At 37.2% G+C, this 27534-nt stretch overlaps 1 protein-coding gene across 3 annotated transcripts in view; it reads right to left on the bottom strand.

Annotated features, from left to right (window-relative positions):
• Positions 1–27534, bottom strand: part of VPS41 (VPS41 subunit of HOPS complex) — a 282612-nt gene that overhangs the window by 195562 nt on the left and 59516 nt on the right. For all 3 annotated transcript variants that reach the window (XM_023738305.1, XM_023738307.1, XM_004383951.3), the window contains exons 3-4: positions 23199–23306; positions 19851–19928 (exon numbers count right to left, since the gene is read on the bottom strand). In XM_023738305.1, coding sequence (XP_023594073.1) covers positions 19851–19928; positions 23199–23306 — 186 coding nt within the window. The remainder of the gene's footprint in view (positions 1–19850; positions 19929–23198; positions 23307–27534) is intronic.

The raw sequence follows: 27534 nt of genomic DNA on the forward strand, positions 1-27534 counted from the left end.
ATGAGACTACAGGCATGACGACCTGGAACCTCCTTTGACACCTGAACCCCTGGGCTGCTGTCCCTACCAGGTGCCCAAGACCAACAGGCCTGCGTGTGAGCCTGGCTGGTAAAAGGCTCAGACATTCTCCCTGTCACTGCCATCCCAGGATGGTCCAACCTCAGCAGTGGCAGGGCACAGAGCAGCCTTTCAGCTTACAGAAGACTTACTAGATAGATGTTCATTTGCTAAATCCAAACAACCTTTCAAAGCACAGGGAGGATTTGGAAGGGATTGCCTCCTAAGAAGCTAACATACTGATAATTCCTAAAGCTGTTTTCCTTTTGTTAAACTTTATCTTCTGCCTTGCCTGCCACACACCCATGGAAACTGGTAGGAGGCTGGCTTGCACACATCAGACAGTGACCATGTACTCAAGACAGTTATCACTATCTGGGCACTGATGAAAGCATTACTTTGATGAAAGGAAAACACAGGCTTTGGGTACACATTCCCTCTTTTACTTACGTGCCAGGGACTGTGTTAGGTACCACATACACAGTGGTGAACTTTGTAAGTAAACACAGACCTAGCCCTCATCTAGCTTACAAATCACTGAAAGACTGTGTGCGTTTAAGACAGTGACCTTCCAGAGAAGCTATGAACCCTGCAGCCCTCCTTGCAGTGAGATGGATGAATAGCAAATCCAAAGTCAGAGCTCCTTTTCCCCAAAGCTTGCAACATCCACATTCTACTGCCACGGAAAGTTAAATGTGCTTAGCGGTTCAGAGTAGACATTTTGGAAAAGTTGCATTTTGGTCTCTGGATGATGTCCGGACTGATTGTCTACAATACTGAATTTGGCAGGTAAGTGAGGAGAGTGCTTAATAGGGACTTCTAAGTAAATCCGTCTGAACAACAACATAAGGAACTGGCAAAGTTGCTCTTTCTAGTATTCAGTTTGAAGAATTAACTGCTGAGCACCTACCACTTAGCAGACACTCCGCTTGGTTCTGACGCCATTGTGAATACGATCGTTAAAAAAGTAAACAATGTTTCCATATATAAATGATTTGAAATAAAATACAAGTGATAGTTTTCAAAGTGGCTAAATATGTGTGAAGTTTGATTTTTAAAAATACTTACACTGAATATTACCCTTGCTTATACATGTGTCCAACAAAGATACAAAGAAAGGAGTGATAGAAAAGGAAATCAGAGTCAAGAGAGATGCTAAGTTATTGGATTACTGCAAGGGAATAATGCAGAACAACCATTAATTAACTAAAGATAGTACCAAACTGCCTGTATGATACAAAGGGGATTTTTAAAAAAACGGACAAACAAGGTCTGCCTTCAGACATACCCAGCACTTTGGATATGCTTCTACTTTATCATTTAATGTGTTATAATACAGATCACTGTTTCTATGACTAACACCAAAACTGATTTTTACCTGAGAACAGAGGCTGTGCTTCATTAATCTCTATATATCTAGCACGTCTTTTTAATAAATGTTGCTGAAGAGATAGGAAGCAATTACTAAGTGAACACCAAGTAAGCACTTTAAAAGGCAAGCTCGCTTCTGCCTGGTATCATCAGGGAACATGTCATAGACAAAGTGGGACTCTGAGCATGTCCACAGGTAATGACAGGAAAGCACATTCCAGGAAGAAGACCCAATCTGCAAGGGCCAAGGGTTGAAGCCTGGATCCAGTGCAGGCACAATGTAGGAGAATACTGTGAAGGGCAGACATGGGAAGAAATGGATGCCATGTAGAAGAGCTTTGTTTTATTCCAGAGGCATCAAGGAGTCCACTAGAGTGTTCTCCGTGAGGGAGTAATAAAATCCCGGCACTACTTCAGTTAGATTACCTGAGCTGCTGTGTGGAGGACACACTAGAAGAGACATGAGGCAGGGAGATCAGCTGGTTTTACCCCAATAACCCAGGTGATTTTCAATAAAGACTTGAACAAGGGTGGTGGCAATATAAAGAAGGAGCAGAGGAAAGAACTAGCTAAAAGCAGCATCACAGGGATGTACACAGAATAATGGAGGCAGATAATGGAGGATAAAACATCACAGGGATGGAAGTAAACAGTAGGGAGAAGAAGAGAATAGGACCTTCTGAAGAGATGATATTCAGCAGGGGCCTAGAAAAGCTTAGTCTTTGCAGCTAGGCAAAAACTGCCCTTTTCAGACTTACTGGACCAGTAGAGACTACAGGAATTCCAAAGACTATCACCCTAAGATACCCTTTGAACTTGGAACTGAAGCTACTCCGGGAGGTCACCTTTCAACCAAATAACAGACTGGCTTATAAAATAAACAGTATCACCTGTGAATACTGTGCTCCCTTAAATAATCAACTGTATCAGACCAAACGGTCAACATTTACCCTAAAGCAAAGATGAGCAGGTAAGGAAAGGCAAGGAAGCTCGATTAATGGAAACAGAATGGAAATAATGAGAATGCTGACACATTGTAAAAAATGTAACCAATGTCATACAACAATCTGTATAAAAAGTATTAAATGGCAACCTAACTTGCTGTGTAAACTTTCTCCTACAACACAATGAAATACTATTAAAAAAAAAGATTGGCCTTTTCTTGGCTCTAGTATTTAGACTGAAAAAGAGTAGAAAGTTTACCTTGTCTGGTCCAGTAGACTCCATTCATTAAAAAACAAAGAAAGATACAACATCTACTTCAAAGACCTGTCCCACTGGCAAGATCTCATTGGGAACAGACATAAACCCATCTTAGTCTATAAGATTTCCTGAAACCTGTTCAGCATCAGAGTAACACACAAGCCTCTACTGACAGACGGTGGTGGCTATGCATGAGGTACACTGGCCAGGACTCAAACCCAGGTCTCCTGCATGAAGGCAAGAATTCTACCACCAAACCACAACAGCCCTCGTCCCTTCAGTACCTGCATTAACAACACAGACATTTTCCAGACATCATACAACCTAACTCATCTAAATTACTTCAAATAATAATTGAGAGTAGAAACAAACACTGAGGTTTTAATATGCAAATAGGTTTGGCTGAAAGGCAGACAGGGTAAATACAGTGTTGTCTGCAGGTGGCCAGCCCCCAAGGTTCCTAGTCTACAGCGTGGCCAACATGACAACTGCAGAAAAAAAAATTATTCTTCTTTTCCCCAGAGAACATTCCCCTAGAGAGCACAGTAAACTATTTCTGTAAGAGGTAGGTAACAGAAGTGGGTCTGTCACCTCTGAGACCCCATAACTAGAAAAGAAATCATAAGCATGTTAACTATTCTTTCAAAGTCTCTATCAAATCCTAAGGATCTGCTGTGCCACATTTTGAGTCTACACTTCATTAACAGAAACAGCTCGAGAAATCAAACATCTTCCATAACCATGGCTGCACAGCTATCTGAACATCTCACAAGGGCTCAAAGACAGACCTGCTTCATTTCTCAATATACAACTTAATGACATTATCAATGATAAAGGGAAAATCTGTTAGGAGTAAGATGCTCTTACTTATTTTTTCTCACTTTTTTTTATTGGTGAAGCTTCACTAGAGCAGCACCAATACTAACAGATTCTATTTATCTAAAACCTAGACAACATTTGGGAAAGGCCTTTGTTCACAGGTTGGTAAAATCACTTACCTAGAAAGGGCCAAAAATAATTTAAGTAATTGAGACTAAGTTATTAACCAAATAGAAAATGATTATTTTTTTCAGAAATAAGATAAAAGCCATATAAAATTTTGCAAATTAAGCTGCACTTCTATCACAGAAATTGTTATAATGCTCTCCGGTGTAAACACACTGCCTTAAAATTCCCCATTAGAGCATATTTCCCAAGGAGTCACTCATCACTCAATAGCTCTCAAACAGAAGCCTCTAATAAACCAACTTTACGGTATCTCTACACTAAAAAGAACTCTTGAAGCCAGCTCACTAGACTTGCTCTGGGATCCATTTTAAAAAAACCTAGTTACCTGAGTAAACATGTTCTCAAAACACCAAAGAAATATGCCTATTTGTGCCACGTGAATAAAGATACCCGCTCCCCAAATAACAAAGGATCTGATGGAGCAAGCCGCAAAACCAGTCAGTAAGAATTGGTGTGTCGCAGAAGCTTCTCTTTACTCTTGTCTTTTTTTCCTTTTTTCCTCCCTCCTTCTCTTCTAAGTTTCACTGTCCTGGACACAACGAGGGTTATTAAAGCCAACCATATAAATGAATTAAAAAATAACTCTCCTTCAGGGATAGTACAAAAATGCCTGCGATCAGACTTATTTAGAAATAAGCCATTCCATTTAAGAGTTTCAAACCATTGAGAATTTTAACCCTTTACTCTTAACCTTTTTATCCAAATTGCTTTTGATGGAGATCCTTAGCATCTCAGTCAGAGAGAAGGGTCATTTAAAATTGGAAGGTTACAGTCATCCTGAAGATGAGCGGTACCACTGTGGTGCTGTGTAACAGCCCCCCATACAGCCCAGGGGAGGCTCATGATGAGGGGCTCCAGAAGCACGAGCATTTTATTCTTTGAACAACACACAAAGAAGAAATGCTTTGTACTCATGGCCAAGAGGACAATGATGGCAAAAGAAATAATGTGTCACACACCCTAGAGATACTCAGAGAGAAAGCAGAAATACTGTATCCTGTCTTGTCTTTATTTTTTTATTTGCTGGTCCTTTTTCATTGTTGGAAATAACAGAAAGGGGAGCTTTGAGGATGGAACAGATCAGCTGGAAAAGGTCCAGGGCCCAACTAACAAGCAGGTGGATAAAGTGTCTGTTTCTGTGCAATTATGGGCAAGTTGGAAAAACACATCACTACGGTAGTAAAAACTCCACGAGCAACTAATACTAGTAATAGGTTCAAATAGCACACACAACAGACAGATGGTATTCACACAGACCTGGGGTCCTGAAGGAGAGCAAACCTACCACCCAAAAGCGACAGATCTTTACCCTGACCCACCTCTTAATAAAGACTATTTATTGAGCTTTGTGCTACATATTTTACAAATATTATCTCATTTAATTCTCAAAATAATAATATAAATCAGGGGTGTGATTATGATCCACATCTTATAGACAACGGTGAGAAGTAACTTGCCCAGCGAATCACTGTGGGACAAGGGCTTGAAGCCAGGAGTCTGACTCTGAGCCTGGGATCACATTCACAATGATATACTACCCAATACCTGGCTCAGGACCCACAACTTGCAAACTCCAGAAACCTGACCAATCATCCTTCTGCTAGACATTACTGCCTTGTCAGCAACGTCACATCTAATTGTTCTATCAGCATTTCTCCTCTACATCTATTCTGGGGATAAGGAAAGAAAAGTTTTGAAATTAATGGGTTCAAAAGGTTGCAGATTTTTGTGTAATGTTTCTTCCTTCTGACAAGGTAAGAACTGCAGACTCTGTTATACTATCAAGGAATAAATTCTTCTCCTCATAGTACGATGAGGATTTTTTTTTTTCTTACAGTAATGTGACGACAATGTAAAGAGCAAAACTTTAAAATTTTCAGAAGAAAACACAGAAGGATACCTTCTGGTATTTTTACGTGAATGCTATATCTTTTGTAATTGTCCCACAGTTCTTGGGTATTCTGTTCCTTTTTTTTCCCCCTCAGTTTAGGAAGTTTCTATTCATATATCTTCAAACTCTCACTGATTGTTTCCTGAGCCTTGTCCAGTCTACTGATGAACGTATCAAAGGAATTTCTGTTTCTTTCCTCATTTCCCTAAGCATATTAACCAGTCATTTTAAATTCCTGGACTGTTAATTCCAAAATGTCTGTGAAATCTGAGTCTGGTTTCGATGCTTGCTCTGTCTTTTCAGTCTCTGTTTACCTTCTAGCATGCCTTGTAATTTTTTGTTGAAAGCTGGACACAGTATGTCAGGTAATAGGAAATGACGTAAATAGGCTTTTGGTGTGAGATTTTATGTTCATCTGGCTAGGGGTTATGATATACGTACTGTCTACTGTAACTGCAGATATCAGAAGGAGCCCTGGTGAAATAATAGCTAACTGCTCGTCCGCTAGTGGTTCAAACCTACCCAGCAGCTCTGTGGGAGAAAGACCTGGTGATCTGCTCCTGTAAAGATTACAACCTAGAAAACCCTATGAGGCAGTTCTACTCTGTCACATGGGGTTGCTATGAGTTGAAAATTGACTTGATGGGACACCCAACAACAACATAGATATAACAGGCTAAAATTTCCTCTGATGTCCTTGTTTTAGTCTCTGCTCTTATCTTTGAGTTTCCCTAGACATTCCTTAAATAGGTATCGAGCCTTACAGTTCTCTTCAGCTGTAATCTCTTATTATACAGAAGCCCTGTTCAGTGATGGTAAGAAGTGAGAGGAAGGGAAATATTTTACCATCCTCTAATCAGGTCTCAGCTTTTAGTAAACCTCTGCCCCAGCACTGGGACCCTCACAACTGCTTCTCAGCATTTTTCCCCCCACCCTTTAGGTAAGAAAAGAAGGCTAGAAGCTAGAGAGGGCTGGAGTTGGATATTTCTCTTCCTCCATGTCAAAGGCTAGAGGAGGCTGCAGTTGGTTATCTCCCTTCCCCATGTTGGTCAGGGTCTGGTGAAGTCATTTCCCTTGATGGCCCAAACCCACTGCTGTCCAGTCAATTCTGACTCATAGCAACCCTACAGGACAGAGAAGAACTGCCCAACAGGGTCTCCAAGGCTGTAAATCTTTAAGGACACAGGCTGCCACATCTTTCTCCCATGAAGTAGCCAGTGGGTTCGAACTACAGATCTTTCAGTTAGCAACAGAGTGCTTAACCACTGTGCCACCAGGGCTCCCTTTCTTGACAGCAAGCCATTGTTAAAGAGAACAGACTGCTATTTCAAAATGGTTTCTTTTCCCTTCCCCCTACAAGAAGGAGGAGATTTTTCTGTTTGTCACAGTGAGAACCTGGTGGGGCTCCTAGAGGTAAAACTAGTGAAAGTATGAAGGCCCTCACTAAGGCTGCGCCTCCAGGAATTTTTATTTCTCAAGCTAAGCCATGGTCAGTCTCTAGCAGTTAGTCAATTACTCTAGAAATATTCCTATTGAATACTGGCTCTACAGCAATTTTGGCACCCAAGAAGCTGAGATTTTCTGTATCTGCATGTATCTCCAGTTTAAGGGGCGATGGTTTGCCATGTGACTTCAATTTTATGATGGATGTAAGTTGTAGATTTTCGGTTTTTTTTCTTGTTGTGAGGACAGGAATGACAACTTTCAAGCTCTTCACATGTTGGACTGGAAACCAAAATGCAGAAGGATATCTTTACAACTTTGTAGAAGTAAATATTGTTTCCTCGGAAGTAAAACATAAAATGCAAACCATAACGAGAACACTGATATATATCTGAAAGCAGTAAAATAAAAATTTTCTGAACTGAAAATACCATAAATGGGAATTAAAAGGTAACTCATAGAATGGGAGAAGATATCTGCCACTCTTCAAACAAGTAGTGTCCAGACTCTATACGCCTCCATCATTGTATGAGAACTCCTAATTCCATATCCCATCACCAACACATGGTATTGATCAGACTTCTAAAAATTTGCTAAATTGATGGGTATGAAACAGTCTCTTGTTTAATTTACATTTGCATGATTACTACGTGAATACTAGAAAAACTGAGCATCTTTTCATGTGGTTACTGGGCATTCTGTTCTTTTTTTCTGTGAACTGCTGTTCATATTCTTTGTCCATTTTCTTTCTGAGTTGTTTTTATTTTCCTTATTGATTGACAGGAGTTCTTTATACAAGTAACATTTTTTAACAAAAAGATATACTTTTAAAACTTGGTAAAAACACGTATGATTGCAGCTTTTATACAAGTAAAGAATCAAAACAAATGTACAAATCACAAACAAATGAAAAAAAGTTCAAGTTTAGAATATTAATTTAGTGTTAAAGAGAATGTTTCCAAAAAAGTAAACTGACAGTGTTTTATTTAATAGTAGCAAAGATTCATTTGCAAGTGTTGAATATCACTTGCTGATAACATAAGTCTTCTGATTTTGAGCATGATGACCCAGCATGAGTCTCCCTGACCAACGGCATTACTTTTTTCAACATTTTTATCTTTTGCTAGTAAACCATGAACCTTTAATTACAAGTCAATTTAGTACTTCACATGCATATTGACAAAGTACATGAACAACAATTCTCAAATGAATAAAAAGCCCCATTAGTAACCAGAAAAACAGACATTAAATCAATTAATTCCCCTTTTCTAGAAGCAAACTGGCAAAGAATTTTTGAATGATAACAGCCAATGTTGGTGACAATAAAGTGATGTGCTCTCATACAAGGGTGGTGGGAAAATAATTTTGTATAATCTAATCGCAGGGAAATGAAACATTCTGTAGCAAAATTTTAAAAACGTTTACAGCATTTGTCCTAGTGATTTCAACTCAAAGAATTTATTCAAAGGAAATAATCAGTCACAAGATTACCTACTCTGCCCAAGAATATTCATTCCAGGATTACTCCTTGATTTAGCATCATTCATTAAGTGCACAGAGATCTGGAAAGCTGGATTCTGGACAACTCCAGTCAGTAACACAGACCTGCTTTTTTTCCATGAAGAAACTCATTCTATAGATTAGGGTAGGGCTCATCCCCACCCCACAACTGCAACTCAAACCTGGCCAGAGCATCCTATCAAATGATCTACAATTATTTCAGTTATAAGTATGTGCCCCCATCAGGCCCACCAAAGTTCTTCCTGTGATTTTTTTTTTTAAATAATTTTACTGTGGCAAATCTTTAAATGATTTTATTGTAGTAAAATAGCTTCCTTGTCTTCTTCTCATCTTAGGGGGAAAGCTCCCAGTCTGTCACCACTGAAAATAATGTCAGCTGTGAGTTTTTCATAAATGTCCTTCATCATATTGAGGAAGTTTCCTTCTATTTCTAGTTTTCTGAGTGTTTTTATCATGAAGGGGTTTTAGATTTTGTCAAATGCCTTTTCTGTATCAATTGATATGATTATGTGTTTCTACTCCATTCTTCTATTAATGTGCTGTAATATGTTGATTAACTTTTTAATGTTAAACCACCCTTACATTTCTGAGATAAATCCCACAGGGTTATGGTGTATAATCCTTTTAATATGCTTTTGGGTTTTGGATTAGTTTGCTAGTATTTTTTGGAGTTTTTACATCTATATTGATAAGAAATATTGGTCTGTAATTTTCTTGTGGTGTCTTTGTCTGACTTTGGCATCAGGATATTGCTGGCCTCATAGAAGGAGTTATGAAGTGTCCCTCCTCTTCTATTTTTTTGGAAGAGTTTGAGCAGGACTGGTATCAATTCTTCTTTAAATATTTGGTAGAATTCAGCAGTGAAGGTATCTGGTCCTGGACTTTTCTTTGTTGGGAGATTTTGGATAAATGATTCAATCTCTTTACTTGCTATAGGTCTGTTGATAGTTTCTATTTCTTCTTGAGTCAGTTTAGGTAGTCTGTATTTTTCTAGATTATCTAATTTACTAATGCACAATTATTCATAGTATACTCTCATAATCCTTTTTATTTCTGTAGCGTCAGTAGTAACATCCCTACCTTCATTTCTGATTTTAGTTTTGTGTCTTATCCTTTTTTTTCTTGAGAGTCAGTCTAGCTAAAGGTTTGTCAAGTTTATTGATCTTTTCAAAGAACCAATTTCCAGATTTGTTGATTCTCTCTATTCTTTCTCTGTTTTCTATTTCATTTATTTTGGCTCTAATCATTATTTCTTTTATTCTGGTATCTTTGGGCTAAGTTTGCTCTTCTTTTTCTAGTCCTCCAAGTTGTAAAGTTAGGTTATTGATTAGAGATCTTCTTTTTTAATGCAGACATTTACAACTGTAAATGACCCTCCGAGCACTGCTTGGCTGCAAACCATAAGTTTTGGTATGTTGTACTTTCATTTTCATTCGTCTTCAAGTATTTTCTAATTCCCTTGTGATTTCTTCTTTGTCCCATTGGTTGTTCTGCCTGAGAATTTTTTGAGAGTTTCTGAAGAAAGAGTTCTATTTCTCTTACAAGGATTATAGTACCATGACATCAGTTTTAGACTGTGGGCTGACCATAATGTCCACCAGATGAAGAGAGCCCATCCTAGAGATGGATATTCTAAGATATTGTCTGAGCCCTGAAATCATGACTGAAGTTCCACTTCTGATTGAGCCAGTAAATTCCATTTTTAGCTAATCCTAGCTGAACTGGATTTGTCACTGAGTAACCAAAAGCACACTGATTAATACATTAATGTGTTTCCACTATGGTAAAAAAGAATCAGAATTTTATGTTACCTCACAGGTTATTTAATACTCTCCCTCTGAGAGAAAATTTTTCTAGAAAATCTAACAAAATTTTGGAAATCTTTCTGCTAACTGGGAAAATGGCCAAATAAGATATTCAGCAGAGAAGCCACTCATTCCATTATTACAAATAAGCATATTTTAACTACTTGAAATGGAGAGTGCCCAGGCTATCAGGAAATATAAAACAAATCCTTATTCATCCAGTTATTATGTCTGGATAAAGGGTAGAGTTTCAGTCACTCTGTTATTTCTGTAAAAGGCAGAGCTCCCCAGAAAAGGAATATACAATACAGATCACACGTTATTTAAGCAAATACAGAACCAAAACAGGAACAAGATGTTGATAATATTGGTAAAATTCTTCCACTTATCATGTAAGTTTAACTTTTGATATTTTCTCCTGAACTTATTTCATTGGTCAGAAACAAACTATTAAACAATTTTTTTTAAAGACAGTTTTTTCTTCGACTTTCATAATATAAGAAAAGGTCAAAACCAGTAATTTATATTATCTATTTTAGTAAGATGGTTTATTTGCTCTTATTTGCTCACATGTCATCAACTACATCTGGCTAGGGACAAATCCTTTTAACAAGTAACTAATGTTTTAAAGCTACATGTAATAGAGAAACACTAGCATCCTCAAACTAAAAAAAAGCTTTCATGCAGTTTGAACTTCCACAATTTAAAAAAAAGTATTACTAAAAAGAAAATCAGTAAGTGACAATGAGTATGAAGGTGTAAAATAAGGAATTTCTTCTTCTAGAATGTTCTCTCTAGAACTCCAATTACCTTAAGGAGAGCTGAAATACTCAAAACCAGTAGTCAATTTTACAAGTTTAAGATGTAAAAATAGCTATCAAAATCCAGTATGAGAACACTAGAATTTTAGAAAATTTGCATTTTAAAAAATTCTTTCTCTTTACACATAAGTGACTTCCTAGAAGCCTCATGATATACTCAAAGATTTCTTTTTAGATCATTACTTATAGAGAAGATAGAGGAAAAGCACAAAAATAAAACAAAATAGAGTTGGTGCCAAATATAAATGATTTTTTTTAAAGCATGATTGAAATTAAACTGAAAATCAATTAGATCTTGTAATTTAAGTCTCAAAAACATACCTTATAAATATTTAAGGAGTAGATCTATTCACCACAATGCGGTATTGTCAAAGGCAACAAAAATAGATAAGAACTATATATTATTGTGCATATACATCATTGGAAACTATATTGGGGCCCTGGTGGCACAGTGGGTAAGCATTTGGCTGCTAACCAAAAGGTCGGCAGTTCGAATCCACCAGCCGCTCCTTGGAAACTCTATGGGGCAGTTCTATTCTGTCCTGTAGGGTCGCCATGAGTTGGAATTGACTCAACGGCAACAGTTTGGTTTTGGTTTTTATACACCATCATGTAGGTTGCCATTTACAATGCTATACACCCTTGAGAGTACCCAACAATTTGGTGCTACAAACATGCAAATATCAAGTATTTTTATGTGGAAATATCACTTCTGGAAATGCATTATTCCATTTTTTTTCTGTAGCTTGTCTATTTAAATTATTATTTTTAAATAGCTTTATTGCAATATAAGTGATATATAATAAACTGCACATATTTAAAGTGTACAATTTGATAAGTTTTGACACGTGTAAACTCACAAAACCTTCACCCCAATCAAGAATATGTACATATCCATCAGCTATAAAAGTTTCCTCATGCTGCTCTGTAATCCCTCTATGCCATCCCTCCCATCTCCACCCAACCTTTGATCTACCTTCTGTAAGTATTGTTTGCGTTTTCTGGAACTTCATATGAATGCAGTCATACAGTAGGTAGTTTTTTGAGCTTAGCTTCTCTCACTTAGCATGCTGGATTTGATACTGATCCATGTAGCATGTGTCTACTGTTCATTCCTTCTCACTGAAGAGTAGAATCCCACTGCATGGCTGTACCACATTTTGTTTATATATTCTACCAATTAATGGATACTTGAATTGTTTCCAGGTTTGGACTATGATAAATAAAACTGAGATAAACATTCATGTGGAAGTCTTTTAAGAACATATGCTTTCATTTTCTCAGAGTGGAATGGTTAGATTATACAGTAGGTATAAATTCAATGTTTTAAAACACTGCCAAACTGTTTTCTAAAGTGGTTATACCATTTCATATTTCTGTCAGAAGTGTATGAGAATTCCTGTTCCTCCACATCCTTAACAACACTTGGTACAGCCAGTCTTTTTAGTTTTAGTCATTCTAGTGTTTAGTGGTGTCCATTATCCATTTTACTTAGTTTTAATATAATTTTTTTCTTCACTATCAATTAAACCAACAAAAGCTGAAGTATTAAAATTGAACAGCTGCCCCTGGAGTAATGAATTTCTTCCTACTACAGGTATAAAGTAAGGACTGAGCAACCAAATGACAAGAACGCTGATGAAGAAGTTCATGTCTTGGATAGACAAATGAACAAAATATCCTTTCCGTTCCCATCTACTCTAATTATCATGATTCTATTAAATGAAAAATATGTGCCCTGTCATGATTCTATTAAACGAAAAAAACTTGGAATTGTAGCTAAAGAAATAATTTCCAGAGAAGGCTAATAAAGCAAAACTATTTAAACAGAAAAGCAGAGCTTGTTTAAGAAAGAAGTATATAATATTACTTTGAAACATACTCTGTCGGGGTTCCCAGAGACTAAAAAGTCTGTTATTAACAAAACAAATTTAATGTATAAATTATTTGTTATTCAACTGTATACACAGATACTCTTACCTTACCCATATATAAAATCCCTGCCTTCTGACCCATGACATTATCCTTCTGCTTTCACTTAGTTACCTAAACAGCCTGACCTCCAAAGTCAGTCACCTTCTCTTCCTTCAGTCCTTCTGCCAAACCTGCCAAAGGAATGTCTAATTCTAATGCATCTCACCATCCATCCTTTCCTCTCTACTTCTCAAGTTACTGGAGGAGAAACAAAATACATATATAAATAAGTCTGTGATAAATGTCCCTTGCCCCTTTGTGAATTTTTTGTTATCACAGGAAGAATATACCATCCTGTCCAGCCTCACTCCAGCAACCTGAAAAATACTCATCCTTCAAAATTCACCTCAAATTTCACTTCCTATGGGTTCCTCATCACCTACCTGCAAACCTAAATCACTCCTCCTGTTAGTATCCACTGTTGACAACACTTTTAAAGTGCTTACTTTCCATACACACTGGCTCCCAAAGAAAGAACCACAAGAATTGAGAGCCTCCTATACTACAGAGTGAAGTCCACAGGCTTTTCTGACAATTATGCCACTATCTACTCTCCAGTTCAGAGTCACGTTTCAAAGAGTTAAAATTATTTCAACACTGACTTTGGAATATGTAGGATTCCAGCGTAATTCCATTGAGTGAAGAAATATTCTAAATTTTAAATATTTAGGAGGTATGTGTCCAAATGTAATTACTACTAGAGGGTCAGATATTATAGCATTCTGTAAGTATGACACTTGACTCTCAATAAGAAAAGCATCCTGAAATCTGAGTATGTTTTCTTAGCCACTTCTGTGCATAGATGTCACCAAAGTTATCAAACCACCTATAAATCCATAATCTATAACACATAATTATAAATGGTATTGTTCTCTTCATTCCTTTTTTAGAGTAGTCTTTATTAATGTAGAGGAACCCAAGTGATTTTTGTGTTGATCTTGTACTCTGCAACGTTGCTAAATTCTTCTATTCCAGCAGTTTTCTTGTGGAATCTTTATGGTCTTCTGTGTACAGGATCATGTCATCTGCAAATAGAGATACTTTTACTTCTTCTTTTTTGATCTGGATACCTTTTATTTTTCTTTCTTTTCTTATTGCTCTGGCTAGTACCTCCAGTACAATGTTGAATAAGAGTGCTGATAATGGGAATCCTTGCCTCACTCCTGTTCTCAGAGTGAAGGCTCTCAAAGACTTCATCCATTGAGTATAACGTTGGCAGTTGGTTTGGCATATACGCCCTTAATTATGTTGAAGAATTTCCCTTCTATTTCTATTTTTCGGAGAGTTTTTATCAGGGAAGGGTGTTGAATTTCATCAAATGCCTTTTCTGCATTGACTAGATATGATCATATGGTTCTTTTCCTTTGGTTTATTTATGTGGTGGATTACACTGATTGATTTTCTAATGTTGAGCCATCTTTTTAATCCTGATATGAATCCCACTTGATCATGGAATATGATTTTTTTTCATTATGTGGCTGATGTCTGTTGGCTAGAATTTTGTTGAAATTTTTTGCATCTATGTTCATAAAGGATATTGGTCTGTAACTTTCTTTTTTGTGATGTCTTTGCCTGGTTTAGGTATCAGGGTTATGCTGACTTCATAAAAACAGTACTGCAGTATCCCTTCCTCTTCTATGTTTTTGAAGAGACTGAGTAGGACTGGTGTCAATTCTTCTCCAAATGTTTGGGAGAATTCTCCAGCGTAGCCATCTGGTCCTGGGCTTTATTTATTTTGAGAGTTTTTTAATGACATCTTCAATCTCTTCTTTTGTAATGAGTCTGTTTTAATTTTCTACCCTTTTGTGTTAGTTTGGGTAGGTAGTGTATTTCTAGGAATTTATCAGTTTCATCTAGGTTTTCAAATTTGTTGCAGTACAATTCTTCATAGTTATGATCTTTAACTCTGTTGGATGGGTTGTAACGTCACCAATTTCATTTCTTACTTTTGGTTATTTGCCTCTTCTGGTTTTTTTGTCGGTCTAGCCAGTGGTTTGTCTGTTTTATTGGTCCTTTCAAAGAACCAACTTCTGGTTTTACCGATTCTTCCTATTATTTTTCTATTTCATTTGTTTCTGCCCTGATCTTTATTACTTTCTGTTTACTGGTAGTTTCTGGCTTCTTTTGCTCTTCCTTTTCTCTTTGTTCATGATGATTTTGGATCTTTCTTCTTTTTTAAGGTATTCATTTATTGCTATGAATTTCCCTCTGAGTACTGCTTTTGCTGTGTCCCAAAGGTTTTGATATGTTGTGTTTTCATTTCTGTTTGATTCTAGGAATATTTAATCTCATTTTTTATTTCTCCTATGACCCAATAGTTTGCCAGTAGTATATTACTTGGTTATCATATATTTATTTATTCTCCTATTTTTCCTGTTGTTGATTTCTAGCTTCATACTGTTATGGTCAGAGAAGATGCTTTGTATGACTTCAGTCTTTTTAAATTTGTTGAGACTTGTTTTATGCCCTAGCATATGGCCTATTCTGGTAAATGATTCATGTGTGCTGGTGACAAATGTGTGCTGTTCTGATGCTAGGTTAAATGTTCTATATATGTCCATTAGCTCTAACTGGCTTACAGTTCTATTTAAATTCACAATGTCTTTAGTGATCTTCTTTTAGACACTCTCTCTATAACTGAAAGTGGTATGTTGAAGTCCCCTACTATTATTGTGGAGTTGTCCATTTCTCTTTTCATATTAGTAATTGTTTCATGTATTTTGATGCATTACTATTAGGTAGATATACATTGATTATTGTTATGTCTTCTTGCTGTACTGACCCTTTTATTATTATGTAATGTCCTTCTTTATCTCTTGTAATAAATTTTGATTTAAAGTCTATTTTATCTGTTACCAGTATGGCCATCCCTGCTTTTTTGTTGTTGTTGTTGTTTAATGGTTGCTTGGTGTATTTTTCTCCATCCTTGTATTTTCAGTCTGTTTGTGTCCTTATGTCTAAGCTGCATTTCTTGTAGACAGCAAAAGGATAGATTATGTTTTTTTTTAATCCATTTTGCCACTCTCTACCTTTTCCATGGGGCATTTAGACACTTTACCTTTAAGGTTATTACTGAAAATGAAGTGTCTACCTTATTGATTTTTGCTATTTGTTTTTTTGAGTGTTTTTAATTTTTTTTTTCCCTGATTTTTTTCTGTTTCTGTTTGTATCTGGCTGCCTTCTTGTGATGAGCCTTTTTGTTTTCTTCCTTCTTTTCTTCCAAATGTTTTTTCTTGGTGATTTCTTAGTGATTAGCACATGTATTACACCACTTACTATTGCAACAATGTTTAATATATGAACAACAATTAACATACAACCTTAACATAATAAATCTATTCTTGATATGCTCCTCCCTCCTCAATTTCTGTCGGTGTATTCCCATTAATATCAATATAAAACCTATATTCAATAAGTTTACTTTGCGTTTATTTCTCACAAACTTGATGTATGGTTTGTGGGATTTAATTATTCAGTTTATTCTCCAAAAATATCATATACTTGGTCCTTATAATTGCCTGTGTTGTTGCATTTTTTAGAGATCTCTCTCTCTCTGTCTCTCTTGTTTTTTATTTATTGTTTTCCCTAAGTATAGACATTTTATTTAATGATCTTGCCTTTCCATTTAGAGTGCTCCCTTGAGTAATACTTGCAAAACTGGTCTAGTAATGGCAAATTCCCAGAGCTTCTGTTTGTTTGGAAATTTCTTGATTTCCCCCTCATTTGTGAATGACAACTTTGCTGGGTAAAGGATTCTTGGTTGGCAATTGCTTTCGTTCAGTATTTTATATATGTCACTTCATTGTCTTCTGGCCTCTAGAGTTTCTGGGGAGAAATCTGCACTGATTCTTATGAAAGACCCTTGGTATGTTATATCGCATTTTTCTCTTGCTGCTTTCAGAATTCTGTCTTTGATTTTCAAGAATTTTATTAGGATATGACATGGAGTTTATCTTTTTTGTGTCTCCTCTGATTGGGGTTCATGTTGTTGTTGGTGGTGTTAGGTACTGTTGAGTTGGCTCTCACTCATAGCGACCCTATGTACAAGAGAAAGAAACACTGCCTGGTCCTGTGCCATCCTCACAATCGTTGTTATGCTTGAGCCCATTGTTGCAGCCACTTTGTCAGCACATCTCATTGAGGGTCTTCCTCTTTTTCACTGACCATCTACTTTACCAAGCGTGATGTCCTTCTCCAGGGACTGGTCCCTCCTGATAACATCTCCAAAGAATGTGAGACAAAGTCTCGCCATCCTTGCTTCCAAGGAGCATTCTGGCTGTACTTCTTCCAAGATAGATTTGTTCAGTCTTCTGGCAGTCCATGATATATTCAATACTCTTTGTCAACACTATAATTCAAAGGCATCCATTCTTCTTCGGTCTTCCTTATTCATTGTCCAGCTTTTGCATTCATATGAGGCAACTGAAAATACTATGGTTTAGGTCAGGCGCACCTTAGTCTTCAAGGTGACATCTTTTGCTTTTTAACACTTTAAAGAGGTCTTTTGCAGCTGATTTGCCCAATGCAAAACGTCATTTGACTTCTTGACTACTGCTTCCATGGGTGTTGAGTATGGATCAAGTAAAATGAAATCCTTGACAACTTCAATCTTTTCTCCATTTATCATCATGTTGCTTATTGGTCCATTTGTGAGGATTTTTGTTTTCTTTATGTTGACGTATAATCCATAATGAAGGCTGTGGTCTTTGATCTTCATCAGTAAGTGCTTCAAGTCCTCTTCACTTTCAGCAAGCAAGGTTATGTCATCTGCATATCACAGGTTGTTAATGAGTCTACCTCCAATCCTGATGCCATGTACTTCATGTAGTCCAGTTTCTTGGATTGTTTTTCAGCATTCAGATAGAATAAGTATGGTGAAAGGATACAACCCTGTTGGGCTTTGTGTAGCTTACTGTATTTGTAGGCTTAGTTCTCTATTCAGGTCAGGGAAATTCTGACTATCTCTTGGAAAGTTGTTCCTATGCCTTTATCATTGTCATGGTGCTCTGGGATTCTAATAATTCTAACGTTAGATTTCTTAATTGAATCCCTTATTTCCTTTTGGAGTTGTTTACTTTTCTTTGTTCTTTTCTCTTGTTTCTCTTGAGACTTGACAAGTTATTTTGTCTTCTAGTTCAATTATACTATCTTCTGTCTGTTTAACCCTATTGTTGAGTGTTTCTCTCGCTTTTTCTAATCAGTTGCTTTATTCTTCAGTTCCAGTAGTTTTCAATTTCCTTGCTGAGTGTCCTTGTTGGTACCTCCATTTGTTTCCTGATCACCACTACTTTGTTTTCTATATGTTTTATACTTTCTTTAAACATATTTAGCACCATACTCAGAAAATTATCAATTTGTTGCATTAGTATGGCCTCCGTAGGAGAAACTTCTTCTTCATGTTTTACTTTTGATTGGTCCTTCTTCTCTTGTGATTTTGTGTTCTACTATTCTCAGTTCAACTTAGCCATTTTTTATCTTTTTTTTTTCTTTACTTTAAATTTTTTATTCTGGTTTTTGTGGGAAAATTTTCTGATTCAGCACCTTGGTATCACAGCAGTCAAGCGCCCGGCTGCCAACCAAAAAGCTGAGGCCCGCACTCACCAGCTGCTATGTGGGAGAAAGATGTGGCAGCTTGCCTCCACAAATACAGCCTTGGGAATCCCATGGGGCTGCTCCACTCCCCCCCATAAATTCTCTATAAGTCAGAATCAAACCAGCAGCAGTGAGCTTGCTATCTACTCCTGAGAACCACTAGACAGCACTCTTATACTAAGGTTTTTTCCAGTGCTGACTCAGCAGTTCTAGATGCTTGACCTCTGGAATTCAATATATATGCACAGGAGGCTGGGGTTATCTGGTCGCAGACATGATGTAAGCAGCGGGGCTAAACTTTCCTGTGGCAAAGGTGAGGGGCTCTCTGTGCCTTTTCCTCACAGGCATCCCTGCACAGGCTCTCCCATGGTGTCCCACTGAAGGCAGGGAGCCAGCTGCTTCCCTTTGTGTCGCCTGTCAGTTTAAAGTATTCTCCTCACCCTGCTGCCCTTGCATTTCCTCCCAGTCCTAGTGCCTGTCTGTCTCAGGTATCAGCAAGATTCAACAGTAATTCCTCACAATGCCACAGTCTCCCTTCGCCCTCTCCCAATTGAGCAGCCCGCAAACACCCACAGTCAATCTGTGCTGTCTTAAAAAACAGCTTCCGCGTATCAGCTCCCTCTCTGTGTTCCCTGTTTGGGATGTTTCCCAGCTCCGTCCCAAAATGGCTGCAATGAGCAATGCTCCCAATGTTAGTGGGTAAGCTCTCCCAGCTTCTGTGCTGTCCCCTCTCCTCCTCTCCCTTGCTTCTAGACTTATTTTGACTCTCCAACACCTCAGCTGCTGTCTAGAGTTCTGAGATCTCAGTCTGTGCTTGTTTTTATTTCTTCTTCAGTGAGTTAGCTGCTGGAGAAGTAAATGGGAGCATCCATTCACTTTGCCATCTTGCTCCGTCACTCCCAAGGCTGTAATCTTTACAGAAGCCAACTGCCACATCTTTTTCCCACAGAGTGGCTGGTGGGCTCAAACCACTGACCTTTCAGTTAGCAACTGAGCACTTAACCATTGCACCACCAGGGCTCCTTTCTACTCTTAGGTACCCTGATTTAATTGATAAAGATCCTTTCTTTATGTCATTAAAACACGTCGATAAAATAAATACTAAAAAACACCAATTTTTAGCATAAACTCTAGCTTATAAATTATTTTAAACTGGATACTTACTACATCAAACTTCTGAGTGATGTTCCCCTGGACATCAAGTAAATAAACCTTGCCATAATGTGTGCCCAATGCCAAAAACTGAAAGAAAAACAGGGGGACCAGAATATTAATACAGCATTAATACATAATTAGTAGTAACACTAGTTTCAAAGTCAAGATGCTAAATGTGTGAATGATTTGTAACGTCTTAGAAGGCGCACGTTCTTTGGAGAAGACTTGTTCCTAGCTTTGCTGAAACAGAACAGTGCCAGAAGCCTATTTTATTGTGATAATGCAAGCTGGCTGTCAGAATGACTCATGAGGACCCTCATCTACTGACAACTAATAGTGGATATGCAGTCTGTACACAATGCCCGATGGACTGAGGCAGTAAATTAAAAATGCAGCTGTGAAAGCACCACCAACGTACAGCTGAACTCAAAGTCAGAAGGGAATGATTAAGAAACTCCCCCTAATTTATGGCAAAAATGTGTAAATCTGTGCTATCATTTATATATTGCACACATGCACACACAAACAACAATATTATTTTCTAGAATGGAAAGTCCATGGCATATTGAGGAATGAAAAATCTCAGAGGTACTTAAGTTAGCTTTAAAATGCTTTTATAAAAGTTAATTTATAATAATATTGAATGAAAATGTTTATATACTAATGCAAAAATATTTATTCCTGGCACAAAATAACTGCTGAGCTATACATTCCTTTTATGCTAAAAAATAGGTTCATAACTCCCACTGTTTCTTTAATTCTTTGTGCTTACCCTAAACAAACCAGAAGAAACTTTAGAGCTATCTGAAATGTGACATGAGATTTTTCTTCTTTTTTTTTTTTTAAGTTTGATAATTACTCAGATAGTCCCAAATTCTCTGTATTTCACTGCATGTGAGCATGCTTCATTGCAACCTATAATGAAATGCTCAAATTTACAGGCACTACTAAGCATTTCAGTCAAGCAGTGAAATCTTTAAAAAATAACCTTATAGAAAGCCAAGATTTAAAAGGATTTATCAAAATGGAATTGCTAAAAATGAAATTTCAGTGCATGCACTTAAAATATGTAGCCACATTAAAGAAGAGTCACAAACAGGGAAAGAAGGGGTTCATTACAAATTCATCCCCTGCAATGCCTTTCACTCCTGCAAGGTTGCCTTTTTTCAGGAAGGAAAAAGTCCCCTGGGTAAAAAATCAATACTGGTTAATAAAACATTAGGTGTGCAGACATAACTAGGTATGACGATTCCACTGCACAGGCCTGCTTGAGTACACCAGGTGCCATGATGATTAGTCATCCAGGGTAGACAGTAAGCCTGGTGGAAGCAGGAGGCTTCAGCACTGGGAGGAGAAAGGGAAAAGGTAATTCTGGGGGGAAATTAGTCTGAATATTTAAACCAAACAGGAATGTTTCCACCAAAAGGGGGAAAAAAAGGCATTCTAATCAGAAATAGAAGACTCAAATGGTTAAAATTTTTCTCCAGAGTGACATTCTGACAATATTTAAATAGAAAAATTCCACATAATACTAACTAAAAACAAACAATGCTCTACTTTGTTCTGAGGCTATCTCTGTAAAAGAATGGGTCTTTAAAACTCGCTGCACCCACAAGTATCCAACAGTATTGATTTTCCTCATAAATACTGTATTTAGTATGTTAGAAGACTAAAGGAGCACAGACTCTTAAAATGGCTTTAATACCGTGTCATTCTCCAACACCTCTGGAAAGGTCATTTTTTAACTTATTATTCCAATTTATTTTATGGACGTTTTAAAAGTTTTATGCAAGGAACTTTACCCAAATTCATTTCCTTTTTTTTTTTTTGGTCAAATTATCAGTTTTATTCATTTAATATTTAAGATAGAAAGGAAATATACAATTATTATTTTGATTTTATGAAGTTTCAGCCTATAACTACATTGCTTTAGACGAGTTTTGAAAAAAAAAAAGTTCAGTAAAAAATTTCATTTAATTATTGCTACTCTCTTTTAGAAATAACATTATGTGCTCTTCAAAAAAAAATCATAGTCCCTAAAAATTTATTTAACTACTAAAATTATGGATGAGTCAGTCATACTTTCATTTGCTAATGTTCTGATGACTTAAAACAAAATTTTTTAAAAAGCCGCAAATGCGACAGAGCATAAATGCAACTCCTTTAAATCCGAATCTACTTCTAGCCATTAAAGCTAGAGCTTTTGTAACTGTTGAATATTTTGTTTTTAAGCATGGAAGCACTTAAAATTCAGAATGGTCAAAGAATAAGTATAATTTAATTAGCTCCCTTCATGTTTGATTATGAAAACTTGATTTGTTTTATAAATTATCAGATTAGGCACCCAATCAATCTCTCCAAATCATTCATCTCTCCAAATTGTTCACTAGCACAACTGATTTTACTCGAATGACTTTGTGTAAGTAAATAAGCAGAAGAGGTGATAAGCAGTCCTTTGAATACCACAAAAGAAATGAAAGGTAGTAGTTTTCAAATTTAGTCAGCTGTATTATATCATCTATCTTTCAAACAGGATTTACAGTATTCAAACATTAGAGCAGGAAGTCATCAATTACACATGAGGAAATAAGTTCCAGGAATTGATGTCACTTCCCTGGAAAGAGTCAATGAGTGGGAGAGCTAGGACCAGAATTAAGAGCCATAATACTCTCAACTGGATCACAATCTTCCTAAATAGAAACATGGACCTTAGATTAAGAGTGCATGTTCTACAAGTTACCTTGATTACCTTTGCAAACCATCAGGCTCTTCATCCAGCGCGGTTTAAGTATAGAGTTAATAAAGTTTGATCTCCAGGCAGGCCAACTTTGCTCTCCACTTCTAATCTTAACGCTTCCCTAACACACTTATGATTTAAAGAGTAAGTGATAGTTTTTCCAAAAACCACTTGCTATCAACCTTTCCCATCTATCATTGTCTAAATTCTACTTATTGTCTATATTCTACTTATTACACCCTTGGAGTGTGTTATGTGTGTGTGGGTATGTACACATATAACCCGTTGCTGTTTAGTCGATTCCAACTCACAGAAACCCTACAGGACAGAGGAGAACTGCCTCATAGTGTTTCCAAGGAGAGGCTGGTGGATTCGAACCGCCAACCTTTTGATTAGCAGTCAAGTTTTTAACCACTACCCCACCAGCGCTCCAAGTAAACATATAGGTAATATTTTAAGCTGTTAATTTGTTTTTTGTTGGTGAGGAAGAAGAGGAGGAGGGAAGCAAGGAGATACAATGACAGTTTAAAAAAAAAAAAAAAACACCACCAAAAGCAAAGTACAAACAAACTCAGAACACAAACCACTTACAGAGGAATACTCTCACAGTGCTACTTTACCTTGTCATGGACTGTCATGCAGCTAGCTGCATCCTTCTGAAGAATTTCAGTTACACCGTTGGAAAGCCTTTCATACTTCAGTTTAGGTTCCTCTTCACTCTCTTCCTCCTGCACAAAATGCAGAGATAATGACAGGCATCATACATTTACCTGAAATAGCCAAAGATGCAAATGCGCTTCTCAAGGGGGAACCAGAGATGGTTCCAGAGATGGTTCCCTCAATGATCTTGTTATTAACTACCGGTCACCATTAATTATGATCAACTCAACAGTAAGTAACAACAACAACATAGCTAAAGGTTAAGATCTTCACGTTTTGTTTTTCCAACTGGGTGTACCATCTACTACAATTTCACTGGTAGAATTAATTTAAAAGTTGAAAAGAGGAGTATACGTACTGTTAAAATGATCAACTTTGGCATGTTAGAGAAAATACAAAATTATCTGGCCCACCATGCAGACATATGCTCTTAAAAGGTACGTGGGCAAAATACTTGTCACTGTGAGACCTCATGGACATATACTCATAGCGGTGTCAGAAAAACAATGAACGTCCAAAAAACATAAATCTTGTATTTCAAGATTACAAATAATTTTGTCAGATTTGAGAAAATCTAATTAGAATTTTAATTAGAAAAATATAATTTAGAAAAATCAAAGTGCAAGAAAATTGGAGATTGTATACAAAGCAGAATGTATACTCACCCTTCCAATAAAAATGTGTCAATGTTTATTTTAAGTAACTGATAAGCCATATACAATCATTACTTATTTAATGCTAGGAAGTGTATTGTTTACTCTCATATAAACCTATTATTCATTAAAAATGTCTTAATCATTTTATATGTAGTATCAGTAACTTTATGTCACCCTCACAGTTTCATACAATATCATAAGACATTCTTAATCCTCATAGTTACGGAAAAAGTAATCAATATGGATTCTAGTTGTTGTTGTTGGTTGACTCCAACTCATGGGGACCCCACATAAAAAAGAGTGAAATTGATTCTAATGGTCATGAATTAATAGATCAAGTGTAGTTGTAAAATTACAATGATGATTCATAAGAAGATTTTATTACATCAATAAGTAATAAGTAAAGAAAAAAAACTGTATATATGGAAAGCTGTGATAAGATAAAGTAGCCAAACAGAAGGTCACAAAAATAATCTTTTCATTGACATTTCCTTCCAAAATAATCGTATAGTTTCTACCTTCCAGCTAACACTACGGCAGCTTGAGGCATATCAATGCTCCTGCCCAAAACAACTAGAAAGACTTGGAGAAATATACAGTATCATCTGTCTAAAGGCATCAAAGAGCTGCTGAGAAAACGAGAGCTAGAAAGACCAAGATCCAGGGTAGTAGAGATATCAAGAAGAGGAGAGCTGGCATTCTGTAGCCACTTTCTCCCTGGAGGCATTTACCAACTCTGGGTGCCGGGCAAGAGGCTGGGAATCCAAGCTGTGGCTGAATAAGAGGACACTGCTGGAGGGCAGAGAAAACAGGAAACCTTTTGGTGCTTGTAAGGATGGAGCAACAAAACTGGAGACTTGAGGGGCCAACATCCCAGTGGAAGACAGAGGCACAAAAGTGAGCCCGTTAAAGTCAGTTTTCCTTGTAAAACACTGAAAATTTCTAAAGCTACATGAGGTGTGGGGCTAAGAAGCTAAATGGAAAGCCCCCAAAACCAGATCAGCTGTCTTGATGTGCTGATAAGGATTAGAGTTCAGGAGTCATCCGAAAATGGGGTGCTAAAGAATATGAAAAGCTCTGAACTGGAATTCCTAGTTGCCAGAGAACTCAACCAAAATCAAACTCACTGATGTCAATTTCAACTTATAGCCACCCTTATAGGACAGCAGAACTGCCCTATGGGGTTTCCAAGGTTGTAAATCTTTTTTTTTTTTTTTTTTAATTTTACTATGCTTTAGGTGAAAGTTTACAGCTCAAGTGGTAGTTTCTTATTCAAAAATTTATACATATACTATTTTGTGACATTGATTGCAATCCTAAGAACGTAACAGCACTCTCCGCCTTTCCACCCTGGGTTCCTGGTGTCCATTCATCTAGTTCATGCCCCTTCCCGCATTCTCATTTTGCTCTTGAGCAGAACTTGCCCATTTGGGCTCATATATTTGATTGAACTAACAAGCACGTTCCTCACGTGTGTTACTGTTTGTTTTATAAGCCTTTCTAATCTTTGTCTGAAAAGTGGGCTTTGGGAATGATTTCAGTTCTGAGTTAGCAGAGCGTCCGAGGGCTATAGTCTCTGGGGTTCCTCAGTCTCTGTCAGACCAGTAAGTCTGGTCTTTTTTAGTGAATTTGAATTTTGTTCTACATTTTTCTTCTACTCTGTCTGGGACTCTCTGTTGTGATCCCTGTCAGAGCAGTTGGTGGTGGTAGCCGGGTGCAATCTAGTTATTCTGGGCTCAGGATGGTGGAGGCTCTGGTTCATGTGGTCCTTTATTTCTTGGGCTAATATTTTCCTTGTATCTTTGGTTTTCTTCATGTTCCTTTACTCAGGACAGGATGGGACCAATAGCTGTAACTCAGCCGCTCACAAGCTCTGAAGACACCAGAGGCTACTCAACAAAGTAGGATGTAGAACATTTTTCTTTAGGAACAATGTTATGTCAATTTACCTAGATGTCCCCCAAGACTATGGTCCCCAGGCCCCAGTCCCTGCAACTCAGTCTTTCAAATTGTTTGGATATGTCTAAGAAACTTCTATGACTTTGCATTGGTCAACTTGTGCTGCCCTCCCCTATACTGTGTATTGTCTTTCCCTTCGCCAGAGTTGACCCTTGTCTACTATCTAGTTAGTGATTTCCCTTCCCCATCCCTTCTCACCCTCATAACCACCAAAGAATGTTTTTTTGTGTGTGTAAACCTTTTCCTCAGTTCTTATAATAATGGTCTCATACAATATTTGTCCTTTTGTGATTTGCTTTATTTCACTCAGCGTAATACCCTCCAAATTCATCCATGCTGTGAGATGTCTCATGGATTAATCACTGTTCTTTACCATTGTGCAGTATTCCATTATGTGTATGTACCCTAATTTGTTTATCCATTCATCTGCTAATGGCCACTTAGGTTATTTCCATCTTTTTGCTACTGTGAACAGTGCTGCAAGGACTGCAAGGACATATGTCTATTCCTGTGATGGCTCTTATTTCTCTAGGATATATTTCTAGGAGTGGGATTGCTGGATTGTATGGTATTTCTATTTCTAGCTTTTTAAGGAGGTGCCATATTGTTTTCCATAGTGGTTGTACCATTTTACATTTCCACCAGCAATGCATAAGACTTCAAGTCTCTCCTCAAGCTCTCCAACATGTATTATTTTCTGGGTTGTTTTTTTTTTTTTTTGGATTAGCACCGATATTGTCAGGACGGGATGGTATCTTATTGTAGTTTCGATTTGCATTTCTCTAACGGCTAATGGGAAACCCTGGTGGTGTAGTGGTTAAGTGCTATGGCTGCTAACCAAAAGGTCAGTAGTTCGAATCCACCAGCCACTCACTGGAAACGCTATGTGGCAGTTCTACTCTCTCCTATAGGGTCGCTATGAGTCAGAAGCGACTTGACAGCAACGGATTTGGGGTTTTGTTTGGTTAATGGCTAATGATCACGAGCATTTCCTCATGAGTCTGTTAGCCACTTGAATGTCTTCTTTGGTAAAGTATCTGTTCATATCCTTTGCCCATTGTTTAACTGGATTATTTGTTTTTTTGTTGTTGAGGTGTTGAAGTATTTTGTAGATTTTAGAAATGAGACCCTTGTCAGATATGTCATAGCCAAAAAATTTTTCCCCGTCTGTAGGTTCTGTTTTTACTCTTCTGGTGAAGTCTTTTGGTGAGCATAAGTGTTAAATTTTTAGGAGTGCTCAGTTATATAGTTTCTCTTCTGGTGTCTGTGCACTGTTAGTTACAGTTTGTATTGTATTTATGTATGTATTAGGGTCCCTAGCACCATCCCTAATTTTTCTTCCATGATCTTTACCATTTTAGGCTTTATACTTAGGTATTTGATCCATTTTGAGTTAGTTTTTGTGTATGGTGTGAGGTATGGATCTTGTTTCATTCTTTTACAGATGGACATCCAGTTATGCCAGCACCATTTGTTCAAGAGTCTGTCTTTTCCCTATCTAATGGATTTTGGCTCTCTGTCAAGTATCAGCTGCTCATAGGTGGATGGATTTATGTCTGGGTTCTCAATTCTGTTCGACTGGTCTATGTGTCTGTTGTTGTACCAGTACTAGGCTGTTTTCAATACTGTGACTGTATAATAGGTTCTAAAATCAGGTAGTGTGAGGTCTCCCAGTTTGTTC

This window comes from Trichechus manatus, unplaced genomic scaffold, assembly GCF_000243295.1.
Source record: "Trichechus manatus latirostris isolate Lorelei unplaced genomic scaffold, TriManLat1.0 scaffold00114, whole genome shotgun sequence".
Classification (NCBI taxonomy): Eukaryota; Metazoa; Chordata; class Mammalia; order Sirenia; family Trichechidae; genus Trichechus; species Trichechus manatus.